The sequence below is a fragment of the Fundulus heteroclitus genome, chromosome 21 (genome assembly GCF_011125445.2).
Source record: "Fundulus heteroclitus isolate FHET01 chromosome 21, MU-UCD_Fhet_4.1, whole genome shotgun sequence".
Lineage (NCBI taxonomy): Eukaryota > Metazoa > Chordata > Actinopteri > Cyprinodontiformes > Fundulidae > Fundulus > Fundulus heteroclitus.
In genome coordinates this window covers 23358887-23386863 of record NC_046381.1, presented here as the reverse complement: position 1 = coordinate 23386863, position 27977 = coordinate 23358887, and the positions used below count along the sequence as shown (strand labels likewise).

Sequence of the window (27977 nt, the reverse complement as noted above, 5' to 3'; positions counted from 1 at the left end):
AGAGAAATAAACAGAAATTAAAGCTGCTAGCAGCATTGGCGGCTCTCGCAGCTTACCGCCGCTCGGCCTATGTCGCCACCGCGGAAGCGGGTTAGGGATAGATTTTTGACGACCTCCATGCCAACCGCGGGATTGCCGCTCAATTCCACCTATCACCACCATTGCAATAGTCATAACTAGTGATGGGTAGATGAGCTGTCATAAAGCGTTTCGACACATTGCCAAACTGTATTGATACTGTGTCAATACTGTCAATTAATACGGATTCTGCTGGAACTTAAAAATCCCTACAGCCAACCTAGTTGACAGACTCAACTGACATAGATTTAATGACCTAGTATCAGAATAATATAATTTAGCTGTTGCTTCTACAAAATGGATAAGTTAGAAGATTTTGTCAGTGACTGTGTATGATTTGCTTTGTGAGAAAATCCAGATCACTCTTGTATGACCCTCAACAATTGCCTTGTTTAAAGAGTATATACTAATGTAATTTTATTAAGAAACTTACTAAAATAATTGTCCCATTTTCTATTTACTATGATACATATGTATTTTTTAAATAAGGCAGAATCTCTTCATGTATCTGCCATTCAAAAGTACTGTAATGAAAAAGGGTGAAACAGCGCCAATACTGGGCGAAAGTGGTATTTGTTTTTCCATATAAACGAATAGGGCAGTTTCTGTGAAATTCAAACATTTATAAAAATTCAACCGTTGGCCCTAAAATCCTGAAAACATTTACAGGTAATCTGGAATGCATGTTCTAACTGCTAATTGTTTTCCATGTAGTTTGATGCAGAAATTGTAGAATTTTTTTAGAGCTTATAGTGACATTGGCAAAAACTTTAATGTGACCTAATTTAGTCAAACAGGTATGGATTTCGGAATAATAATAAGAAACCAGACAGATTATATATGCATTTGCAGCGTTTCGCTGCTCTGGCGTAAAAAAAAAAAAAAAAAAAACTTGCTAGATTAATTTGTTCTCATGTTTTGAGAGGGGAATGGGATACGTCAGGCAGCTGAAACATTTGGTTCTCCATTGATAGTCCTTAAAACATCTTTTTCCTATTTTGAAGAGAGGTGTTATGTTCTCACACTTTAGTGACAGTGCTTTAACACACATTGACAATCACAAATCAGCTGCTAGAACTGTCCAGCAGAATGAGCTTCCATCCAGCCTCAGTCTCATCTTCAGCCACTAAATCTGGTTATCAAGAGGACAGTGTAACAAGTTCTCATCTTTGGTTTCCTTTTACTGCACAAGTCTGCAAAGAGAAGCCAAACCAGTTTCAAGTGAAGTTAATCTTTATTATCGAGGTAAAACAGTAGCTTGTCTTTTATTTGCCTTTAATATTATAATTTGTATAAGTAAAAAAATATTGAGACTTTGTTATTAGAAATGCATTACTCATTGGTCATCTTACATGTAAACTTTAAATTTCAACCAGCACCATATGACAGACATAGCTGCAAGAATTAACGACAATCACCACAATGTTCAAAAGAAAAAATATATAATAAAGCTGATCCATGTGTATCATAGAAGTGATGTACGATGGAGTTCCAGTCTTGCAAGTTGCAGTGTACACTCCCTTAAGTGACTTATCTATTGAATAATTCACAAATACTAGATTCAGTCAGACAGGCCAATTCTTTCAAAGTTCTGACAGTACCAGATTGATAATTGATGAAGTGTATGCATCACTGGCTGCTGATAAACAACAGAATATGTTGGTACATAAGAGGACTTTTTCACTCCCTTTTGTTGAAACTGTAGTTTGCTTTACCTGCAGAGATACTAAGAAAGCATCAGAAAAGTCATGCTAGAGCAGCTATAGGACATGTACCAAAATCTCTTTAGTTTATTAACAAACATTACATTACATCTTGGAAAGTCAACCAACATGAAGCTGCAAAGTGTTGCCAGCAGAGAGCCATTTTTGGCCGTCCACAAGTATGGAATTAGTCAGCTAATTTATGTGTCACAATCAGACCTTGTTTTTATTCTGTACAAACATCACTGGAATGCAAAGAATAGGACTATCATATTTGTTTAAATAGAAGGAAAATGATTCACATGAAAGTTTGCTGGTTGAATAAATGATGCACTTTTACTTTAATCAGTGGTGGTTAGATCTTAAGTTTCAACATGGACAGATCCCATGGTGTCTTTTGTGTGGTCAGCAAGGAAGCAGAGGCAGGCTCACAATTTAGGAAGCATCTTCTCCATTTCTTTGCTCCAATAACCCCCCTCTCTGAGAAAGGAGGAAGGTCTCCCACACAGCCAAACACTGAAAGAAAGAGTGTCACCTTATCATAATTAGAAAGAAACCAAAACATTTCAAACATTCCTGGCATATAAAAACTAGGTCCAGTCTTCCATTTTCCAGCTGATTTAATAGATTGCACTCTGTACCATGTTATTTATGTCCAGTGTGAGCATCTGCTGCAAAGAGACTGTCCACCTGGCTAAATATTATATTAACACATGAAAAGCTTGTTCAAAACATTTGGTAGATATTAGCCAACAATTATTGACATCAAACAGTCCTTTGCGACATGTATATTGAACACAGCGATATTGCCATGATGACCTTAAAGAAAGAAATAACTCCTGTCTAACAATCTGGCAAGGATTGCAACAATCAATCATTTTACAGAGAGAAGGAATATTCACAAGGAGAAACCATTTAGGCAATTTAATAAGATCTCAAGAGCTATGCCAGAAAGTTCTAGGCAGAAAAGCTGAAAAAACACAAAACTGATCAAGTATGACTTTTTTGGAAGGGTTGCCATGAGAAAACCTCTTCTGTCGTTAAACAGATTGGTTTCAAGACACCAGCAGCTGTTCATTCAAGGACAAATGACAAATGTATAAAAACAGCAAGTCTCAACAGGAGGATAGTAAATATCATGATACACCCACTATTTCAGCTAGTTAGCTCCAGCTATCATTCCTGTCATGTTAAAACCATTTCCCTTTGGAAATGATCTGTTCATCAGTTCAGAACACCCAGTTACATAAAACACTAGAAAACGTCCCAAACAGAAAAACATAGTTTCAAATATACAAAAATAAAATGCAAAAAGAACTCAATATCTCATAAGATTCCTAATTTTAGATTGGAATATTTACAGAAAAGCACTGAGTGGAGATGAAGAAAATGAAGACTGTAAGTTAACCTGAATCATGATGTAATCAGGTTTTATTAAAGGAAAAGTCCAGTCATGTTCAGAATTTAAACTTCTGAAAGTAATTTAAATATAAAATTATTACATACTGTTCAATAAATGATACGTTTTTTTTTAATTAAGAGTAATTTTCATTTGAAGGTGCTTTACTGGAGGCTTCCCTGTTCGTCAAAGAACAGTACTGCCACCTCCCGCTTTGTGACGTCACGGTGCAGTATCGGCTGTTGAGCAAGCCCCAATGCTCTATCTGGTGTTTGTCACTACGTGCTGTTATCCAAGACGGCGACGACCAGAGAATAATGGATTAAATAGCAACACTGATGGGAGTTCCGTGGATTTATCATTCATATCAGTTGATAAGGATTTGGAATATATATATATATATATATATATATATATATATATATATATATATATATATATTTATTTATTTATTATTATTTTTTTATTTCTTTGTTTTTGCAGCTCTAGTTGCATGCATTTTATTGACAGTGAGCTGACAGGAAGAGGGTGGAAGAGGGGGGAAGACATGCGGCAAAGCACCACGGGTCGATCCCGGGCCGACCGCGTCGAGGACTAAAGGCCTCGTAACATGGTTCGCGATAACCTCGCCGCCACGGGCATGCTCACAGGGATTTGGAATATATAGAAGACTTTGATAGCAACCTGACTTTTGACGTTCGATGGCGAATCCTCCATCTTCAAGTTGGCAATCCAAAACTGAACACGTGGTGGATCATGAATCGGAAAGGTGAAATAACTTTTTTTCACTTTTACCCGATGTATTGCAACATCCAACTGCCATGCACGTGTGCGTTGTCACATTAACAATACCTCTCGTGAATTTCAATGGTGAAGTCCTCTCAAAATTCGAAATAATTGTTGTTGATCACAGGTGTGTATAATAGTTCCAATTGAATTTGCTTGTAAAGCGTGGAGAATGGCCCTCGGCTTACCGCACCGTGATGTCATTGCCAGAAGATGTCAGGAGTGAGGTATTACTATATTTAGCCATTAATAGCTGCTCCCAGACTCAGTGATCACAACGGAAATTTATATTTTTATTTTTTTACTGATTAACGCTAAATTCATTAAATCACCACAAACGTATTAGTTTTAGGTATAGATAACAATCCATTGATTCTTCCCTGCTGACCGGACTTTTCCTTTAATGTCGTCATGTTTTCCCCGCAGCTCATTCAAACATGAGCAGATGTGTTTCCAGACTGTGGTCATTCATGAGCGTAAAGTTATAAACATGGCAGGATTTCAAAGTGTGACAGTATACCTTTGAAGGTCTATCTCAGCACTTCTCTCCCTTTTTCATTTGTTGTGTTCATAAAACTATTTGCCGTCAACTGGCTGCAGAGCTTTGCTTAGGTAAATGTCTCTGTGGACAGTGAAAGGCTTGACAAAGCAAATCACACTTTTATGGGATAAGGGTAGCTATCTAGGAGGCAGGAAACCATCCAGCCATGGAGTGAAAATGACAAGCACACATCAATAAATGCAAATGCATCCAGGGGCCCTCCTGTGGGATCCCGGGTGCCACTGTGTCAGAGCGCATCAATAAAACAGTCTGTTATTTTCAAGGTAACAGCAGTTTGTTTAGAGAGAGCAGTAAGTCGGAGCTGTGGCTCACCAACTCTTCATTTATCATTAAATTTCTCTCTGCAGCAAAAACAGTATCTTGGCACAGCAACAGGGACCTGTGGTCACGGGAAGAAACAAGAAGCAGAAAAGCCACAGCTGAAGAAAATCAAGGTATCAGCTGTGGTGCTGGTCCACATTTTAGATCTTTCAGGCTGATGCCACAGAGACAAGAACCTCCAGCATACAGACGTGTTCATCAAGCGCTCTGGATTTTCTATTGTTGAAAATATCTCACTTCAACTTTGCACTACTTTATGTTGGCTTGTCTTTCAAATACTGTAAAATACAATAATGTTTGCGGCTGGAATCAGTGATTTGTTAGGCGGGTTATTTCAAGTAATTTATTATTCTTCAGGTCTGAAAATTCTAATTTGAACATGATTTAACAAAAGGGGAAGTAACTATTTCACATAGGGCCAGGTTGGTTTGAATAAATGGAATCATCATTTTGAAGTTTTTCTATTGCATTTACTCAAGTTATCCTTGTCTAATATTAAAAACATGTAAGTGAGGAAAAAAGAAAAACAGAAACTTTGACAGCACTGGATTACTGTTTTTTGCACCATTCTGACCTCTTTTTTCCACAGTCCTTATGTTGTCTCCTTACCTAGATAGAATAAAAACCCTTCCAGGCAGCATCTAATTAGATACTTCACAGTCATATCTCTGTGGTCCACAACATTAAATCATTCACAGGCCTTGAGGCAAAAACGGTCACCCATAAAACAGTTTCCACAAATAAGTCTGAACATCACAACATAATGTTTAATAGCAAGTATTAAACATTAAACTCACATTTCTGTATCGTTTTGATGTAATCTTCTAATCTTAAATGTCATGTTTTCATTATATGTAAGCAACAAATCCTTGTTCTTAACAGAAATAAGGAATTTAAAACATGTGAGTAATTAATCTACATGTGTTTCCTTAGTTAATTGGATTACTGAAACAAATGGACTTTTTGATAATATTCTGATTTATTAAATATGACTATTTATGTTTCCAGCAAAGCATCAATAGAAATAGCTTCTCTTTAGAAATATGAAGGCCTTCAGTCAGAAAGAAGTCAGAAAGAAAAAAACTTTCCTCAGGGGACTTCATTTTGCTTAACCACCCTCTTCTTTATTAATAGTTTTGCTGAGCAACTATATCCTGAATAGGCACGGCCTGATTTATTCACTTTTCATTCAGACACTACTTCACTTTTCTGCCTCTTTCCCCCATCTTACAGCTCTAAGATTCCACATGTCGTGAACACTAAACTTTATTTTTTATTTAAAATACCTATTTATTATCACATTAAAAAATGTTGCCTGCCCAAGTGCCAGCCAGGAAAAGCATGAGCTATCAGACAGAATGCCACATGTTTGGGTCTCCAAAACTTGAGTAAACAGGCTCTGCCTAATTACTGCTTGAAGATTCTTTTCAACCATTTCTGTTTACATGGCAGATTTGTTTTTGTTGACCTCTTGTGGTTTACCAGAGACTTTACAAGCTGACACATTGTCAACAATATGGTCAACAATCAGCAATCCCTCATATGGGTATGCAGGATTGCTGCTAGTCAACGACACAATGCAATCCACTGGGTTTGTTGGACAGAAAACTTTGTAACATATTTCTCTGGATTATTTCATTGAATTAACATTGTTAAGTGCCTTGACATTTCAATTTTACTTATATAGCGGCAATTCACCTCTCTCTCTCTCTCTCAAGATAGATAGATATATCAGCAATTTTTGAGAGTGCCTTTAAGTGTGCCTTATAGTCCGAAAAATACGGTACATGATTAGCCTTGTATTCCTACGTTTATTATAACAATTTTTTTTCTCCCCAGTGTCCTGTCTAGCAATGTGGCAATAAGAATTGATGTCTTAACGCCAAATAGAGCTCGACAGATTTTGCTTTTACAAGTGGAGCAATCAGCTTTCGCCATAGTGCTCCGCTTGATTTATGCAAGTAAATAGTTTTATTGATTCCTGCGGGGATCATTTCAAATTATGTGGACACTACAGTGGAAAAGCAGGAGAGTAAAGGAAGAACAAGAAGAGAAAAAAAAGAAAGAGGAGGTGAAAGAAAGAAGAGATAAAAGGGAAAGAATGATAAAACGTCTTCCGTCTGCTTCATCACCTGGAAAGAGAGATGTAAAAAGAACAGCACAACCAACAGACAGTGTAACATATACAATAGAGTAACACCTTGATACCATTGCTAAATCATATGTATTATTATTTAAGCTGACATGTGTAAAGTGATACCTGAGAAAAGAAAGTGAAAATAAATAAATAAATAAATTACGGGCTTTCTGTATACAAGTGAACACTTAGAACATGGAACCCAGCACCTGTGGGTGTTTGTGAGGGTGCACTTGAGTATGTGAAATTTATCCAGAAGGAAATTGCTCAATAGTGATGGTGAAGAACCAAAGGCCCGCCTTCCCCGAGCACCGAGGCAGGCGCCAGGGGACCCCGGACTCCCAAAGAGGGCCCCAAAGCAGGGCGCCCAAGAGGGGCAAACACATGAAAATCTGCATCTCCCCCAAGGAAAGAGGAGAGACGACCCCGAGGAAATCCCTCAACCACCGCAATGCGGTGGCTGAGGGGTGAGGGAATGTGGTGAGGGACGTCATCAGAAAGTGGCAACCTCCAGTAACGCCCCCCTCCCCAAGGTCCTACATGTGTGGCAGCATGATGAAGCAGGCAGAGGGAGGGAAGAAAAGGACTGGGGAGCCTACAGCACTCCCAGGGAGCCAGCTCCCCTACTGACTCCAATAGGCACCCCCGCTCCCCGAAAGCCCACCCGGAGAAGGGGGCCCCGCCAGCGGCACCACCATAGCCCAGGGAAAGGCGGCAGGGCCCGCGAGCCAACCAACCACCAGGACCAACACCTCCACCCCCGCCCCCTCAGCCCACCCACCACGCCTACTGCCCCCCCCAAAAACATAAATAAATAAATAAATAAGAGGGGGTACCCCGGCTAGCCAGCCCGCACGAGCCATCCCAAACCCCACCCCCCAGGCGAAACCCGCACCAGGAGACGGCACGGACCAGGACCGAGACAGGGGGCTGGACACAAGCCCACCAAAACATCCACATCCACCCACACACACACACACACAGGTGCAATCCCTCCCCAACACTAACATTCAAACAACTCACTATACATACAACAATAGACATCCAGGCTGGGTTAGTCCCTACTCCCCCTCCCTCCCCTCCCCCCACTAGCAGAGTGCCAACCCAAAGAAGGGGAAGAGCATCTGCCCTGAGATGTTAATGTCCATGCCCCCCTACCAGCTCAACAGGCCCCGAAGCCCCCGAGCACACCAGAGGCCCTGTGCAGGGGCAGACCCCTGGGTGCGCGCCGGCCCAGACCCCAAGCGGCATACCACCCGGAACCCGAATCCCCGCCGGGACCCCCGCCCGAGGGCGGCACACCCCAGGCCCCCATACCCACCCCGGACCCACCCAGCGGCAGCACAGCTACCAGGTCAGTAACCCACGTCCGTCACCGCGGAACTCCCCAAGAGCGCCGCAAGCGGCTGCTGTAGGCCGCCCGTAGGCCTCCCAAGCCCCTCCCAGATGGGGGCAACAGACCCCGGAGTCAGACCCATCAGGTGCCCCACTCCAAGTTCCCTACAGAGCCCCAGGGACCACCCATCCAGCCACTGCGCCCTGCAGGAAGCAACCCACGACCCCCCATTCCACTAAGTGGTGGTGCTGATCAAAGGAGCCCAAAGAGATCGATCAGATGTGGATGCAGATGCTGTCTCAAGATTAATATGATCCAACAAAAGATCTCTATACTGATTGATACTGAGATTTACCTTACTTTTCCAATTCATGAGGATAGTTTTCTTTGTGATACATAATGCAGTGAAAACCATGTAAACAATTTTTTTTCCAGAGAGCTTTCCCAGCAAGCAAACTGATGGAGAAGGTGAAATTTTGGAAATTTTGCCTGAGTTTGGAAGGTGAAAACTCAGGCATTTTAAAAAGTCCTTACATATCTGTGCCCAGAACCTCTGGACTGGTGTGCATAACCATAACGCATGAAAATAATTATCAGGATGATTGCCTATGCAGTGTGGACAGATATTAGATTGTGCCAAACCCATCTTTGTCCTGTGTAGTGTACTCTATGAAGGATTTTCTATTGTATTAGTTGTAAGTTGGTGTTTCTAGTCAGTTTGAAAGTTCTGAGACATATCTGAGCCCAGAAGTTTTGTTCAAAGCTGACTGATAAATCCCCTTCCCATTTCATAATAGTTAGAAATATTGAATCATCTATTTTAGTCAGTGTCCTGTATGATTTAGACAGTAGTTTTGAAGGGTTTAAATCTAGGAACTCTAATATATTAGTTGGGATTTGTAAACCACCTTTAATATGCTTAAATTTATTTCTAATTATAGATTTAAGTTGTTCATATTCCAAGAATTTATTTTTACTGATGCCATATTGCATATTTAGTTTGGCAAAAGTGATAAACTCGGTTCCGTCAAGTAAATGTTCCAGGTATTCAATACCTTTATTCTTCCAGTATGTAAAGTTTATCATATTATTATTTTGTAGATGTCAGGGTTATTTCAGATGGGTGTACGACTGCATGGGATAAGTGATGACTTCGTCATTTTAAGAAACTCCCACCATGCTGTCATAGTGGAGCTAATGTTAATATTTTTAAAGCATGTATGCCGTTTTATATTTGAGCTAATAAACGAAAAATCTGAAATCATGATATTATTGCATATTTTCTGTTCTATATCTATCCAGGGCTCGTCTAAAGGATTATGTTTTATCCATTTAGTGATGTATTGTAGTCTATTTGCTAAGTAGTAATTATGTAAGTTAGGCAGATCTAGTCCCCCTCTATCTTTAGTTTTCTGTAGTGTCTTTTAGCTGATACGGGGTGGTTTATCTTTCCAAAGAAATTCAGAGATAAAAGAGTCTAGAGATTTAAACCAGTCAGATGATGGTTTATTGGGGATCACTGAAAATAAGTAATTAATTCTAGCTAAGGCCATCATTTTAATTGAAGCTACCCTACCCATAAGTGAAATAGGAAGCGATTTCCATCTTTCAAGGTCCTCTTCTATATTTTTAAGTAATCTGCGTGTGTTTATGGATGACTGTCTTCCTCTGATAAAACCAGTTTGATCAGGGTGGATTATGAAAGGAGTGACTTTATCTAATCGTTTTGCAAAAGCTTTACAGATTATTTTAATGTCCACATTGATTAAGGATATGGGATGGTAGCTAGTGAGAAACACAGGATCTTTTCCTGGCTTAAGCAGAAGACTGATGGTGGCAGAGTTCATATAAGATGGAAATCTGCCATTTTCCTGAATTTCCTGCAACACTCTGTGGAACGTTGGTGCCAGAATATTCCAGAGCTCTTTATAAAACTCAGTAGGGAAACCATCTGTACCTGGAGCCTTTTTATTGGGCATGCTTAATAGAGCTTCCTGAACTTCAACTGTTGTCAGCGGTGAGTCTAGTGTCATTTTTTTTGGCTATCTGATAGTTTAGGAAGTGTAATTTTACCAGTCGAGTCTGTAACTTCAAATATGGTTGTTTTCTCTTTATTTATTTTTAGCTGATAAGCTAAGAAGCTTCCTGACTTATTGCCATGTTCAAAATGTTCTATTCAAAGTTTTTGTATTAGAAATTTATTTTGCTTTTCAATATAATGGTTTAATTCTATTTTTATTTTACGGATTTTACCCAACTTTCCCTCTTCTTGAGAAGTTTCTAGTAACTTAAGTTTTTCTTCTAATTCCTGAATCTTTTTGTTTTCTATCTTCTTTTTATGAGATGAGAATGAAATTATTTTACCTTTCATCACTGCTTTCCCTGCTTCCCAAAGTATAGATGCTGATGTGCCTGGCAGATCATTGTATTCTAAGTATGAAGCCTGTTTATTATAAATCAGTGTCAGATGCAACTTCAATTTTAGCATGCCACCCAGGGATGGGCAGCATTTCTAATACAAGATACTACAAAATACTATTTTGTAATTTGTATTTTATTGAGATGATAAAAATGCCTTTGTATTTTGTATAAAAATACTTCAGTGTTGTGTATTTCTATATTTTCAAAATATTGTAAAATACTTTCTGTGAGACACAGTCTGTGATGATATCTAACGATCTATAAAGCATGAAATAGTGTCTGTGGCACCTTTGCAGTCAAGTCCCTGTGATACCAATCTCGGCCACTAGGGAATTTTGGCATTGTTATACACTTGCTATGGGCAAATTGCACAATCGACACAAAATGCTTGGTGCTGCATATTAGATTGAGTCAGGTATCTTCTACTTGGTGCTTTGTCTGGACCAGTCAAGGAAGTTGTTTCAAAGCAAGGTGAGCAACCAAACATACCTAGTTTATTTCAGTAACATTTATTCTCAACCATGAATCACTCTTTTTATCGCATGTTCCTGTTCAGTGTAACGTTCAGTGTTCGTAAGGCTAGGCACTGTTGTTTCACTGTTGTTAATTTCACCAGTGAAGATTCAAAGAATCACGTTTTTAAAGTTATTGTTATGTTACACGGTTTCCTTTTGTTTCATGTAATTAGCTTAAAGCCTACATAGGACTGTTGTATCTCATTGTCAATATTTGTGCTGCTGCAGCACCACAAGTGACCTTCTCCGCCACTTGTAGTAGTTTTGGCTCATACTGTTGGCCGTTTTAATTTACTTTTTCGTAGAAATGTACCTAAATAATGTTCTGTTAACTGTATGTAGCCTACACAATATCAGTGTTTGGAGTAAAAAAGTAATTTAATCAGGCTACAGTATTGTATTGCTTTTTCCAGTAATGCAGTAATGTAAGGCATTACCTATACAATTTCAGTAATATTTTACTCAGAACAATTCTCAGTAACTGAAGTTAGTTTGATTTTTAATCCAAGATTGAGAAATGCTTAATTGGCACCAGAGAAGATTATACAAGAATTAAAAATAGTAATCTATGCTGGTCCTGGAATTTGATTGCCCTGTTTAGATGACTGTAGAAAGGGAATTTGAGTTATCTCTGCCATTCATGCAACAGATCTAACATGGTTACGCTATACTTCTCATTTCAAGCAGTGAGAATAACTAAAATGTTGCTTTTACAGACATAGCCATTATTCTCAAACTCTTTGCATTAGGTCTACACAACTGTAAGTGGAAGAAAAGGCAACCAGCAATGATGAGAACCATTTAAAGTCAACATACAATTTCACTATGGCTATATTTTAGTAGATTAAGTTGTGAATGACCTTTGGCCGTTGGGGCCTACATTGTCCCATGAGCCATAACTGCAACAATTATATTGTTATTGTGTTAGCCTTAAGCCTAGCTCAGTTATTATGCCATACCACATCACCTCCTGCTGTGTAATGAGCTGCATTGAACACATGAAGAAATCCATATTTCCTGTTATTTTGGTAAAAGTAATGTAAACGTAGTGTAATGCCTTACAATTCAAAGACAGTAATATTGTAATGTAACAAATTATGGTTGAATCTGGGCGAGTAGAGGGCAGAACATGAGAACTAGAGCACTTCTTTTGGTCCACAGTTTAGACAAGGTAAGGTTACACAGCACAAGGATTACAAGTTGAGTTCACAAGCTTAGATCGCAACACTTGAGATTGCAATTTGCCTTTCTTTTTTTAATGTTTTACAGTATTAATGTAACAACCAGATTTTTTATTTTTTACTTTTTTTGGTATTCACATTGATCAAGGTTGTGCACTGTGATAGTTATGGTGTTAAAACACTTAAAATGTTAAAATGCTTACCAGCTTAAATGTCTAAATAAATCATCCATTTTAGTCCGTGGGCCAGAATCTGTAGGACGTCTCCTTAAGAACTTTCGTATGAACTTTCAGGTGGCAACTTTCTTGCTCTTGGATCAGTTGCTACACATAGCAGTGATCTCAAAACACCAATGTTCCCGCGATTTCGCTTGCACATTAAAAAGTTATAGCCGATACAAAATCTAAACTGTTTTGCTGCCCAGCCAATCAGATTGCTGTATTGTCAGCTGTGCTAGTTCAACCAGTTCATCATGGCTGCGTCTGTAAGGTGTTGTTTGCAGATGAAGAAAGCCCAACAATAGCATTTTCTGGTGTCAGTTGGCAGAGATCTTGATGGAGAGGAAAAAGAAATAGCCCAGTCCATCCATCCATCCATCCATCCATCCATCCATCCATCCATCTTCTTTTCGTTTTCTTTTTTTTAATTAATTTTCATAACTTTATATAAACATCAACAAAACAAAAACAACCCACCCCATATCAACAAGGAGCACTACAGTGTCCACATAAAATAAAAAAACAAAACCATACATACAGCCTACACACACAAAATATAGACAGACATTCCAAGGCATGGTTCACAATGGTTGAAACCATTGGACAGCCACATGAATGATATACTGAATGTAAAAAAGAGAAGGAAAAATAATAAAAAATAAACAGAAAATTACATTCTCTGTAAGAAAGATTGCAGTGGGTTCCAGATCCTCCAGAATTTGTCAGACTTTTGATGAAGGTCGTGGGTCAATTTTTCAACTGAGATAATAGCAGAAATTTGTGATATCCACATATCAACTGTAGGGGCTTTTGGTGCAGACCATCTCAGTAGTATACATTTCTTGGCCAGAAATAAGAGGATTACAAGCAGATGTTTAGTATCTGCATTAAGTAGCGTGTCTAGAGCATGATTCAAAAGACAGAAGGAGGGAGTTAGTGAGCTGTTTACCAATGATCTGTTTTATCAATACATGAATCGCTTTCCAAAAAATTTGAATACAATTGCAAGACCAGAATAAATGGATAAATGTCCCACTATGTATTTTGCATTCATGACAAAGATCTGAAGCATCAGGAAACATCTCCCGAAGGCGAACAGGTGTATAATAAGTTTGGTAAAAGAATTTGAAGTTCTGCTCATGTATAGAGATTGAGGTACAGTTGGGGAAGACCCCATTACAGATTTCTTTACCCATCCATCTTCTAACACGCTTATCCCTGCTGGGATCGCGAGGGGTGCCGGGTCTCTATCTCCAGCTGTCAATGGGCAAGAGGCGGGGTACAACCTGGACTTGGCGCCAGTCCATCGCAGCGCAGAAATAGCCCAGACTTTTGCCCAGTTTACAATGCTATCACCAAGACCTGCTGCGCTAGGATAGTATAGGCGACAATCTAATAACATGAAGCTAATATTTTCGTGACACATGTGGAAATGACCACAGAGCCATTTACTTTCTCAGAACGTGTTATATTGAGTGATCAATCGAGTTTTAACCGACATAGCAATCCCTTACGATCGCACTAACAAGTGTTACATTTTCAGTTTTAACCCACTAACTGAACGATAATCTAACGACACCATTGCTATATTTGATTAAGAAAAGTAAAACATCTTCATTTCCACGCCTAATAGGTTGGAAATGAGGCGGAGTTGACTGGATACAATCTTCCAGCTGAATGCGCTCCCGACGCAGGGGATACAAATTCTGGTGGGGATAAATCATTTGGCACAACAACACCTGTCGCCTGTGCTATCCTAGCGCAGCAGGTCTTGGTGATATCACAGTAAATTGGGCAAAAGTCTGGGCTATTTCTGCCCTGCAATGAACTGGCGACCTGTCCAGTTTATACCCCGCGTCTCACCCATTGACAGCTGGAGATCAGCACCAGCACTTTGCGAACCCAGCAGGGATAAGCGTGTTAGAAGATGGATGGATGGATGGATGGATGGATGGATGGACTGGGCTATTTATTTTTCCTTGCTATCAAGATCTCTGCCAACTGGCACTAGAAAATGCTATTATTGGCCTTTCTTCGTCTGGAAACAGATGCAAACAACCCTTTACAGACGCAGCCATGATGAACTGGTTGAACTCGCACAGCTGCCAATACAGCAATCTGATTGGCTGAGCAGCAAAACTTGAATCACGAGACCTCTTGGACCGGCGCGCTACATTTTACATTTTTTTAATCGGCTTAAACTTATTAATGTGCAAGTGAAAACATGGGAACATTGGTTTTTTGAGATCACTGCTATGTGTAGCAACTTATCCAAGTGAAAGAAAGTTGCCCCCTGACAGTTCATACGAAAAGTCACCCTACAGATTCTGGCCCACGGCCTATTTGGATTGTTTGTCTTTGAGTTATTGACACTGATTCATTGTGGGCAATCTATTCCACCAATAGAGTAAATAAGTATACTTAAGGAAGGGCTTCTTGAGTTACTGAACATTTCTCAGGGCAGAGATTTATGTTGGGGTGTCCAACATGAGGGGTCAGCATATCTGTTGACTGATTATGGAAGGAGTCTCTTACTTTCAGATGTTTTTCCAGATAGTGTACAAGTGAAGGGATAAAAGAAAAAGGCGCTTAGAATGAAGTATTTTGTAGTATTTTGATAATACAAAAATACAGTATTTATTTTATTTTGATTTTTTTTTTGGCTGCTGTATTTTGTAGTTTATTTTGATACATTTTTAAGTTGGGTATTTTGTATTTTATTTGGAAATAAATTTTTGATGTATTTGTGCCCATCCCTGATGCCACCTAGATAAACACAGTCAAATCTAATCTTAAAAAGGCGTCTTTATTTCCCCAGTGACAACTGTGCAGCAGAAGATGAGTATCAGGCACCTGCTCATTGGCTACAGAATGCCCCAAGGCCTGTGAAGCACACATTTGCTTCTGCTCCAAGAAAAAAGAGCAGTTCAATCAGGTCAATCCCCAGGTGGGCAATTCGAGCTACCCTTCCACCTATTGATGACAGCAATGACATGTGGCACTCTCCAGGTGAACCAGAAACTGAGCCACAGATACCAAATTTTTTTCTGTCAAAGTTTTTGCAATTTTTTTTGCTGCACATTTGTTTACACGGTTTTTACTGATTTATTTATTTACACATTATATTGATAGCTACTTATTGTGAAGTTTTTGACATTATTTTATTGATAATTTAGTTTTACTCATGTTGTTTATTTGTTTTCTTTACTGATAAGTATTTTTTCAACAAAATTGTTGTTTCAGACAAAAGGACAATTCAGCTAATTTTCTCTTCATTTTATTAATATTATGTTGTGCACAATGGTACACTTTGATGAAACAAGGGGTTTATCTTATGAACAAATACTTTGTCATATGCTGGAGTCCTACAATGGAAATCAGCACTTTTATCTGACCAAATTCCTTTTTATGAGGTGTAAAACACATTTGGCCCAGTTTTGGTTTCCATGATGTTTTGCAGTGGGTTTTTTTGCAAAAAATTTAGGCAATGCTCAAAATGTAATTTTTTTTCTTTGTTTAATCACCTATAAATCACACATAGTGACATTTGCAATAGTGGTTCCACCTGAAAAATGATCTTTGATGCCTTTGTGTCACACAACTACTAACTTTTACATTTACACTTTATAACTTTGATGCTATACTTTAGATTTTTTAACCGTTAGTGAGCAGAGAGTCTTTGTAAATCAATATTTCAAAGACTCCTTATTTCGCTCTACAAGATCACCTCAAGGGTGTGTCCTTTAACACCTTTTTATTATGTATAAAATGGCTCCTGATGCACCTAGGAAAGCAGGTATTTGGTGAAGTGTTTTGATGATGTTGCGTTGTTGTCACTCCTCCAAGGTCCAGCATCTGACCACAGGAATGCTCTGACTGACTAGGGTCCGGTGTGATTACCATTTCCTTGACTTAAATGTATCTAAAACCAAATAATTAATTATTGGCTTTGGGCGAAATAGAGATACTGCTGCAGAGAGCATCATACATAATGAATAGGTGGACATTGTCTCATCATAAAAATACTTGGGCATGGTTTTTGTTGACCATCTTCAGTTTGATATAAACAGCACTGTCATTGCGAAGCGCCAGTCATCCTGTGTCAGTCTTTGATTGAGTCTTCTAAGTTTTTCTTTTATCTCTTGGTTTCACAATTTGACAGTTAAAGACAGGGATAGCCAGAACAACATTGTAAAAATCTGTTCTAAAATCATCAGTGGGAAACAGAGAGACCTTGATGTCTTCTACAGCAAATAGTTCAGAAGGCAGCAAGTATTCTAGCCTCTCCGGGACATGCTCTGGCAGGTGAATTTTCTGTTACATTCTGGTCGTCACTATGCGCTTCCTGTGTGTAAGACGAAGCGGCACTTCAAATCTTTTATCCCTTCTGCAATCAAGCTTTTAAACTCTGTGTAGGGTTCTTTGGGGTTTTTAAATGTGCACATACTAACTGCTTGTATGTTGTGAATAATGTGTGTGATTTGTGTTATGTAATTTTGCGAACATTAGCACTTGTGGGATTAATAAAGTTAATTAAATTGAATTAGTTTTCTTCTGCTGTGTTAAAATAAATCAAATTTAAGCTAGCTTATATCTGTTTATGGAAATAATGGATTGTATACTGCATGAACACATGCAAGATTGTTGAGTTTGGGATTTAATATTTTATTATTTTATTGCTTTGTTCTTGGCTTCTTTCTGGCTAATCTTTAGCTCTAATGTCATTGAAGTAAAAATGCTTTCAATTACAGGCAAGAAATGTACTGGTCATAAGTCAACTTGTCCTCAAATGACAGGTTGCATCAAGTCTTTTTCAGCTGAGTCACACATTTGATTTATCCTTTTTAGCTTTACTTTCAACATTTCTTTACTTTTCAACAAGTGCCATTACTTTACTCCATTAAACACAGAACCACTGAATAACTTCAAAGCAGTGTGTTTATGGATATTAGAGTTTTAAAGTGTGAGGTAGCAGCTGACAGTGAGCTATTACAAGATAAGGAGACAAGGCATTGATACAAATTTTGGGTTTTGTACTGCTAATCTATTCCTAACAGGGGCTGGAAAGAAGCACGTCATTCAGGTCCATGGAAAAGCACATATTACAGTCCTCTTCCTTAGCATGCACAATACAAGATGTATCTATAATAGTGTTACTTAGGAAAGGAAAAGATAAATCATAGCTAGTCACAGTGAAACCTGGGGACACAGTCACCACCACCTACATACAGATCTACATGGTCAGATCTGTCAATAAGGGAAGACCATATTTGTGTTTTAAGCAGAAAATAACTGAATCTCACGGGGCTTAAAATAGCTTAGACAAGACAGAAAATCTAAACGTGAGAAGGAGAAATAAAAGTGAGGGGCTGCTACCCCCTGCTGGCAGACGTGGAGCTTCAAGGACCAAAATAATCTGCAAGCATACTAAAGCATATTCCTCTCATTGAAAACAGAATAGAATAAATAATTGTACAAAATGAATTGCTTTACTAATCGCTCTGCTTAGATTACTGATGCTTAATTTTTCGCCGTCTTTGATGCCTTTTTACATCTAACATTTATGTCATCCTATTAAAGATTGTTAACGCATGGGACACATTTCGACGCCTCACCGCCCATACCTTATCCTCCCCAACACAGTCAAAACCCCACTGCAGTATGGCCTTGAGGTGTGAGATGATGGGGCCAATCCCTGTGGTCTGCCTGTGCCTCTTTGCATTCCTACAGCTGTGTTTGTTGGCGTCGCGCTGCTGTGGCCTTCAGGAACCTGGCCTCTGCTGCTTTTAGATGTAAGCCTTTGTGACAGTTCCAACAATTTTACACCTATAGGTGACACATTTGCCCACACTACACAACACACGAAGCAATGGCTTCTAGGCATACATGTACAAGTTCCCACTTCCTTTATGTGGCCTTTAAAAATTCAGGAAACCACTTCCTGACATGCGTCTTGGCAAGGGTTGTCACAGTTATAAAATTATCAAATTTTCTTAATACCATTTTCAAGACTCCAGCAACATTGTTTTAGTATACAAGGTTCTTACTGGCCAATACCAAAACATGAATAATAATAATAATAATAGTAATAATAATAATAATAACAACTAACTTTCATAATTGGTGCAAAACCATTAGGTGGGACACAATTCTGCCCTCATTTAGAAAAATATATAATTTAATTGCCACTTCGGGAGATGAGTGGCTTCAGGGAGACTGAGTGTCTGCGCTGCAGCAAGAACAGAAGAAATCCTAAAACTTGGTAAAATGTGAATGTTTATATAAATTTTAATGCAAATGCTTACCTTTGAATAATTTATTTTTCTCAGACAGGTGGAAAAAAAATAAGTTTTATGAAAAACAAAGAAGCAACAACAACAGCATGTGATGGTCAAATATAATAAACCTAACAGAAGACTATTCAAGAGATGGATTATTTTTAACAACCCCACTACATGCACTTGTAGGCCTCCAGCTTCTCCATACTATGGCTAAGGATAAAAATTAAAATTATTTAATGAATCTAGCAAGGGTATGAATTATTTAGGGATTAACAATATGTCACTATATGAAGAAGTTTTAAAAGGATTCACATCTGGTTTACCAATTACATCATTTCCAGAACTGCTTCCTGTTAGGAACTTTTTGATCCTTATTGTACTAGACAAGTAACACCTCTGAGCTGAGGACAAAAAACAGAGAGTATAAAAGCTGCTACAAGCCAAGGTTCTGGAGCTCTGAAGAAAAAGAAAAAGGACTGATATGGAAGGGAGAAAGGACAGTGAAACTGTCCCCCTTAAGTTTTGAGCTCACCTTCTCATAGTAATCTACATTCTTGACAGCAGAAGAAATTAAAGCAGATTTAAGGTCAGCTCTCATCCTGGTCCTCCATCGTGACCAGTCTCCACGCAAAGCGTTGTTGGCCTGTTCCACTCGGTCTGCCAAATCATCCACCTCCTCCTGCCACTGCCAGTTAAACACAAAGCAGCCACATAAACAACAGTGTATGCATTAAAAAAAATTACAGCCAATGAGTTCAGTGAAACAAAGCAAACAGCTCTGATAAATATGGATTTGGATAAAGAGGATCCAGGAGTGTCTGATGAGAGGAGTTAGAAACAGATGCTTTTAATTGTCAGGGCTCAGCAGGCTGCGCTGGGCAGTTTTCTTCGTCTTCATCTTCGTCTATCTGGACGACATACTAATCTACTCCGGAAACTTCACTAAACACCTCCGTCAGGTACGCCTTGTCCTACAACGCCTACTCGAGAACCGCCTCTTTATCAAGGCAGCAAAATGTGATTTGCACAAGTCCTCCGTAACCTTCCTCGGCCTTATTTTAGAGGGTGGGTGGGTCCGGTCGGACCCAGAGAAGATCAAGGCGGTCCTCCTCAACTGGCCTGTGCCCGAGACGCGGAAACAGCTACAATGCTTCCTTGGTTTCACAAACTTTTACCGCCGGTTTGTCAAGGGATACAGCCAGATCGCCGCCCCCCTGCATGCACTCACATCACCCAAAGCCCCGTTCTCATGGAACTCTGAGGCCAACACTGCGTTCCAGGACCTGAAAGAAAGATTCTCCCAGGCGCCCATCCTCATGCATCCCAACCCTCAAAAACAGTTCACACTGGAGATTGACGCCTCTGACACCAGAGTGGATGCTATCCTCTCTCAGCATTCCAAGGACAACCAAAAGCTTTATCCCTGTGCCTTTTTCTCCCGACGTCTGACTCCACCTGAACGTAACTACGATGTAGGACACCGAGAGCTGCTTGCCATTAAACTTGCCCTGGGAGAATGGCGCCACTGGTTAGAGGGATCCGAGCAGCCCATCATCATCTGGACAGACCATAAGAATTTAGACCTGCAGTCCACTAAACGCCTCAATCTACGACAAGCCCGTTGGTCTCCATTCTTCTCCCGTTTTAATCTGTCCATTACCTACCGTCCCGGCTCAAAGAACCAAAATCCTGACGCCCTTTCTCGCCTCCACATCCTAAAAGATGCTGACAAGGAACCTGCACCCATTTTACCACCCACATGCACCTTCGGCACTCTTCACTGGGAGTTTGAGGATCAGATCAACCGAGCTCTTCGCTCAGACCCCGACCATGGAAATGGCCCCCTAACTGAACCTACATCTCTCCGTTCGCCCCCGTGTATTCCAGTGGGCCCATACTGCCAAGTTCTCCGGCCATCCAGGTATCAACCGATTGCAGTTCCATCCATTCAACACCACATCCGTCGCTGCCAGCAGTTCTGGTCCCAGACCACCCGGGCCCTGCACAGAACTGCTGAGCAAAACCACAGATTCGCTGACCAGAGGCGAGTCTGGCTTTCCACCCAGCATCTCCCCTCCGCCCGTCATAAGTTGGCTCCCTGCTACACCGGCCCTTACGAAATCACTTCCATCATCAGCCCCACAGCCATCCGTCTCCACCGTCCGTCTCCTCCTTCCTCCTCACTCCCGGATCCATCCCATGTTCCACATCTCCCACATCAAGCCCTTGCTCTCTAGCACCTTGCGCTGCCTTTTTCTGCCCTCTCTCCTCTTCGCAGGTGGCTCGAGTTGGCCGTGGCACACACCTGCGGCACGTTCGGCAGCATGCTGCTGAGGTATTTAAACAGCGAGCTGACACCTGAAGGACGCTAGAGTGTTAACCTAGTATGGTACGCCTCAGTTGGCCCCCTTCTCTGATAGCTCACGCATTTTCCTGCACTAATTCTTTGTCTCCTGTGCTTCAGGTGCACCTCACGCTCTGGATTCCACTCCAAGCGTCCTCTCGTGTTCTGACGTCTCCAAGTCAAGCCTTCACGCTTTGCCTCACAAGCTCCATTCCAACGCTCCCTTGATGTTACCAAGCCGGGCTAATACTCCCAACGGTTCTACCTGGTTCCTTCAGCTGTCCACGGATCACTTCTCCCACCGGCGCTGCTCGGATCCCGCTTCAGTCCCACCAGCCCACCCACCAGTCTCTCAGTCATCTGCTGGAGGTCATCCACTGACTCCGTCTTTCCGCTCCACTCCCCCTGGCTTGGTTCCTGCGCTCTGCGGTAAGCTCCTCACCCGTCATCTCGTTCTCATCCTCCGTTCTCTAGCCACCTCCTAACTTTCTGCCTCTCACCAGCAGATCCCCAAGCCCGGTCTCTCGTCTCCCTCCAGCATCGCTCAGTCGAGGGTTAATACCACATAACACCTTGTACAACTGTGTGTTTTAAGTAACATCTTAAGATGCTCTTTGCCTCCCGAGTGTGATCTGCATGTGGGCCAAACATCTTAAAAAAACATGACAATAATCAGTTTGAATTGTGGGTTGAGGTGGATAAGTCTCACCTCCCATCATGCATCAGAACCCACTGGCATTGGACCTTATGTGGAGTCCAGGCAAGACACAGAAACATTTAAGAGTTTTTTAAGCTGATGGCTTGTTGTAAACTGGCTTTAGGTAGCTGGCAGATCTGTACAATCTCACAAAAGTAAGTATACCCTCACATTTTGGTAAATATATCTTTTAATGGGACATACCTGAAGATAGGACACTTTGACAGAATGTAAAGTAGTCAGCGATCTGCTAGTGTAACAATGTAAATACACTTTAAACATTAGATCTGAATTGGAGGAAAAAAATCATGCTAGATACCAGTAGGCCAAATGAAATGGAATAGGGAAATGGGTTAGGAACAAAAGGATGTCAATGGATGGAACATAAAATTATCAACCCACAGGGGGCCAAGATATTGAAACTGAAAAACCAATGCTGCAGGCTGGTCCAATTTGGTGAAATGTCAGTGTAGCAACGCAAAATAGTCCTCAATAAGTTTGCATGACCCCCACATGCTTGTAAGCATTTCTGATGTCAGTGCATACCTCTTATGAAAGGATGGATGGTGCTCAATCAATGTGAAAGGAAGAAATTGTGACTACATCTTCCAGCAGTCTTAGCTCCCCTCAAGCAATATAAATGCACGTGCAGACTGTACTACATACACTCAACAGAAATATAAACGCAACACTTTTGGTTTTGCTCCCATTTTTTGTGAGATTACCTCAAAGATCAAAAACTTTTTCCACCTAAACAATATCACCATCCATCCATTGTCTTCCGCTTATCCGGGGCCGGGTCGCGGGGGTAGCAGCTTCAGTAGGGAGGCCCAGACGTCCCTCTACCCAGCCACTTGGGCCAGCTCCTCCGGGGGACCCCAAGGCGTTCCCAGGCCAGCCAAGAGACATAGTCACTCCAGCGTGTCCTGGGTCTTCCCCTGGGTCTCCTCCCGGTGGGACGTGCCTGGAACACCTCACCAGGGAGGCATCCAGGAGGCATCCTAACCAAATGCCCGAGCCACCTCAACTGGCTCCTCTCGACGTGGAGGAGCAGCGGCTCTACTCTGAGTCCTCCCCGGATGACTGAGCTCCTCACCCTATCTCTAAGGGAGAGCCCAGACACACTACGAAGAAAAACATTTCAGCCGCTTGTATCCGGGATCTTGTTCTTTCGGTCATGACCCAAAGCTCGTGACCATAGATGAGGGTAGGAACGTAGATTGACCGGTAAATCGACAGCTTCGCCTTTTGGCTCAGCTCTCTCTTCACCACAACGGATCGGTACAGCGCCCACCTCATAGCAGACGCTGCACCAATCCGCCTGTTGATCTCCTGCTCCATCTTCCCCTCACTCGTGAACAAGACCCCAAGATACTTTAACTCCTCCACTATGGGCAGCACATCCTCCCCAACCCGGAGGAGGCACTCTACCCTTTTCTGGTTCAAGACCATAGTTTTGGATTTGGAGGCACTGATTCTCATCCGGGCCGCTTCGCACTCGGCTGCGAACCGCTCTAGTGAGAGCTGTAGATCATGCCCTGATGAAGCCAATAGGACCACGTCATCAGCGAATAGCAGAGACGCAATCCTAAGGCCACCAAAACGGATCCACTCAACACCTTGGCTGCACCTAGAAATTCTGTCCATAAAAATTAGGAACAGAATCTGTGACAAAGGGCAACCTTGGCAGAGTTTAACTCTCACCAGAAACGAGTCCGACTTACCGCCGGCAATGTGGACCAGACTCTGACACCGGTCATACAGAGACCTGACAGCCCTTATTAAAAGGGTCCGGTACTCCATAATCCCGGAGTACCCCCCACAGTATCCCTCAAGGGACACGGTCGAATGCCTTCTCCAGATCCACAAAGCACATGTAGACTGGTTGGGCAAACTCCCATGCCTCCTCCATGATCCTGCTGAGGGTGTAGAGCTGATCCAGTGTTCCACAGCCAGGACGAAAACCACACTGCTCTTCCTGAATCCGAGATTCGACTATCCGACGGACCCTCCTTTCCAGAACCCCGGAATAGACCTTACCAGGGAGGGTTAAGAGTGTGATCCCTCCGTAATTGGAACACATCCTCCGGTCCCCCTCCGGTGGTGGGGACCACCACCCCAGTCTGCCAATCCTGGGGAACTTCCCCCGATGTCCACCCAATGCTGCAGAGCCGCGTTAACCAACACAGCCCCACAACATCCAGAGCCTTAAGGTACTCGGGGTGAATCTCATCCACCCCCAGGGCCTTGCCACCGAGGAGCTTTTTAACAACCTTGGCAATATCACCATTTCCCTCAAATATTGTTCACAAACCAGTCTAAATCTGTGATAGTGAGCACTTCTCCTTTGCTGAGATAATCCACCCCACCTCACAGGTGTGCTATATCAAGATGCTGATTAGACACCATGATTAATGCACAGGTGTGCCTTAGACTACCCACAATAAAAAGGCCACTCTGAAAGGTGCAGTTTTATCACACAGTACAATGCCACAGATCTCGCAAGGTTTGAGAGAGCGTGCAATTGGCATGCTGACAGCAGGAATGCCAGTTTTGTTAGCCGACTTAAAGGCCCAGTCAGGACAACCACAAGCTTGCAGGGATTTCCTAATGTGCTTGTGCTGTATTTATTTCTCCTCTGTGGCAGAGGGAATGATAACCTAGAGTTTGTGTTTCAAAATGCAGATATTTATCTGTGTGTGTGTGTGTGTGTGTGTGTGTGTGTGTGTGTAGGTGATATGGGATGTTTCTGATTAAAGCGGGATGATTGACTTTACAATTTACAGCTATACAAATAAACTTGACTTACAGCTTTAGAAAATAAGTTGTTTTTAAGTTTATTTTTTTGCAACCAGCCCTGTTACAATTTGAAGCATAGGCCTGCAATAATTTTTTTCCTTTGTATTATTTATAATTCTACACGGGTTCAGCGTGTTTATTCCTCGCATTTGTTCTGTTGTGTGAAGGGAAAGGACAGCCTCTCCAACTTTTCTTTCTTGCCAATCATTTTGAGGCCTCTACATTTAAATCATTTCAGTTGTTCTATGCTGCATTTCTTAATTGAAGCACGTTGAAATGAAACTCCCGCGACGTCAGCATCTTGCTAAATTATTGTAAATGTCGGCATTCTAAGTTTGTACTCTGCTTGTCGAACAACTGGGAAACTCGAGCTGTCTCCGGGAAAATTTCACGTCATTTGCGAAAAGCATTCTCATCATGATTCAGATGACCAATTACTCCACTTACACCAAACGAAAGCCTCTAACAACCCCAGGGCAGTGACAGGTGGGTCATTGATTTGCATCTAACTTAGAATGCACCTAGGAGGATTAGCCTACATGTGCATAAAAACAGCAGTGTGCCAACTACAGGTTTCTCAAGTGCAAGCTGCCAGAACTAACAAAGATTTGCTGGATAGGCGTCAAATTGTTTTTAGAAAAACTGAGGGACAGTCCAGTTGCCTCCAAATTAAGGCTATTTGCGGTTGCCATAACATGGATAACTTAGAATTTGCACAGGCATGTTGATAACAGTTGCTGCTGCTTAGCGTAGCCCAATCAGTTATTAGGTTTAGGGGGCAATTGTTTTTTTCACTTTATGTCTGCCAAATATTTAAATTAGTTTGATATTCTGAAACACTTAAGCATGACAAACATGCAAAAAAAAAAAAACTATTAGGAAGGGGGGCAAACAATTTTTCACACATCTGTATGTGCAGTTGAACTCTCTGAGCAAACTCTGTAGGGTCCAGGTATCACCTCAAGTTACCAGTAGTGACAGTAACCATGGTAAAATGCAAAAGAAGCAGTCAAAAACATGAGGAGAGAAAAAACATGTATGGCCTCCCCCTGCAAAACCATTCCTGTTGTGTAGGGTTATCTCATTGTTGCGCCTTTAGCGCACCTGTTTAATTTATTAACACCAAAACAGTCTACAACGAATAAATAAACCCTATACTACTTACCTGACCAGAATAATTTTGCAGACGCTTGATGTTATACTTTGATGAAAAAGTTTCGGTTAATTTTTCAGCCGAAGGTGTGGCCCTATCTTGTATACTGAAAACCTCCAGGGAACAATACCAAAAGGTGTCCATGTGACATTTCACTTCTTATTACAGTGGATCAGTTGAAGACACACACTGGCTTATGTGCATTAGAAGCTTGAGGACTAAATTAAAGTTGCTCTGGTCTCACTGAAAACCACACCTGTCAGGGTGGGGGTGGGGGTTCAGGGTGAAATTCTAATTAAAATCTAGCAGATGGATTTATTGTTTGCTGTTGGAGAGGTGAGACACCTGCAAATCTACATGAGCACACTACAGCACCATACAGACAGGAGCAAACATCTAAGTGTTAGCCTTCATGTTTCCACACTGTGAAGGCAGTTGTCTTCATTTGGCAGTTGTCTTCAGAGCACCATGTTACAGTGTGAAAACACATCAGCAGCTTTGTTTCTTACTGGACAGAACTGACAGGTAGGCTGACTGAGATAATCCTCTGTGGGAGCTCTCTTCCCTCCACAATATGTACTGCCATCTTTCTCTTTATTGCATCTAACCACAGAGGTGGTCTGTATATGAGAGGAAAACTGTACATGTCCATGCGTGTCTGATGAGCAATAAGCGAACTTCAAATCATACCATACATACCATTTCTTGGTCAGTTTTTCTTGATGCCAGGGCCTCATTCTTTGCCTCGAACTCTGCCTGGATGTTGTTTCTCCGTCTCATGACAGCCTGTAACAAAAAAAAATTGATTGTCCATCAAAATTCAATATATATCGCCCAATACAGTTTTCTGTCTCAATAATTACTTGTGTGAATGTGTAGTAATGCCCACCAGTACACGTTGTAAAATAATTTCCTTTTGGGGACCTAGTAAGTGAAGTGAAACTCTGCTAACATGTGGAGTACAGCCAGAAGAAAAAGCATTCACGACAAGACACACACATAAGTGTTGTTTGGAGGAACCTTCCTGTATGAGCCATAAAGTTTCACATGACAAGTGAAAACGCTGAGTCGACACTTGGGTGGTGGGCATGTTAATCTGGGCGTGCATCTGTCGATGTATAAATGGCATTCTCGTATGCGCATTTTTGTTAATGGATGAGGAAGTGGGGTGTGCGGCGGTTCATCATATTTTCTGTTGACTGTGTTACATCGTTTCATTGTGTTTTGCACTGTGAATATTATGCCTGCTTAGGCTTGGTCAGAGACAGACATTCCTGCTGGCTCTGATTGGCTGTTTCTGTCCAGGAGGGGTGTATTTCTGGCAGTGAGATGACTAGTACACTGCAAAAACGGACCTAAAAATAAGTAAAATGTTCTTAAAGTTAGTATATTTCTCCTTGATTTGAACAGGTAAATAAAATTATCAGCCAATGGAATGAGTATTTTGATATTTAAACATCATGCACTTAAAATAGGAACAATTCATCTCCATCATCTTATTTCAAGTGCAAATATCTTATTCAATTGGCAAATCATCTTATTTACCTGCTCAAATCAAGGACAAATACACTAATTTTAAAGAATATTTTATTTATTTCTAGTTCCGTTTTTGCAGTGTAGGACCCAGATGAGCTTTATTTTTTTTCCACTGATTATCTGTCTCATATTCTACAGTCAGGACATGGTGGTAGTTTTCACAAATATGTAAAAAAACAGAATTATACAACAGTTTCCTATTGCAGCTTTAACTAAAAGTCCTGTTCAGTTGCCCTTTAGTTGCAGCAATACAAAGGATGTAAAAGCATAGACATAGATCATGGTTTGGATTGGTCTTTATGGTTCTGTCTGGGTTTAGAACAAGAACAAAGAAAGCTCTATTTCTACCCATTTTGAACAGCAATAAATCTCACAGAAACAAACAAAAACAATCTTGTTGGGGAAGAGGCTCTGGCACAGATGGTCATGTCCAGCAGGGAATGATTAGTCTGCAGCTAACTTTCCTTTACCTCCACAGAAAACACATACAATTTGTCAGCAGGGTAAGGG

General features: G+C 41.0%; 1 protein-coding gene across 4 annotated transcripts in view; it reads right to left on the bottom strand.

Moving 5' to 3' along the window:
• Positions 1–1293: 1293 nt before the first annotated feature.
• Positions 1294–27977, bottom strand: part of snx7 (sorting nexin 7) — a 113745-nt gene continuing 87061 nt past the window's right edge. For 3 of the 4 annotated variants that reach the window (XM_036125413.1, XM_036125411.1, XM_036125414.1), the window contains 3 exons: positions 26631–26717; positions 19471–19623; positions 1294–2297 (listed from right to left, as the gene is read on the bottom strand). In XM_036125413.1, the coding sequence (XP_035981306.1) occupies positions 2217–2297; positions 19471–19623; positions 26631–26717 (321 nt within the window). In that variant the 3' untranslated portion in view covers positions 1294–2216. The remainder of the gene's footprint in view (positions 2298–19470; positions 19624–26630; positions 26718–27977) is intronic. The other variant, XM_036125412.1, reaches the window with a different exon arrangement.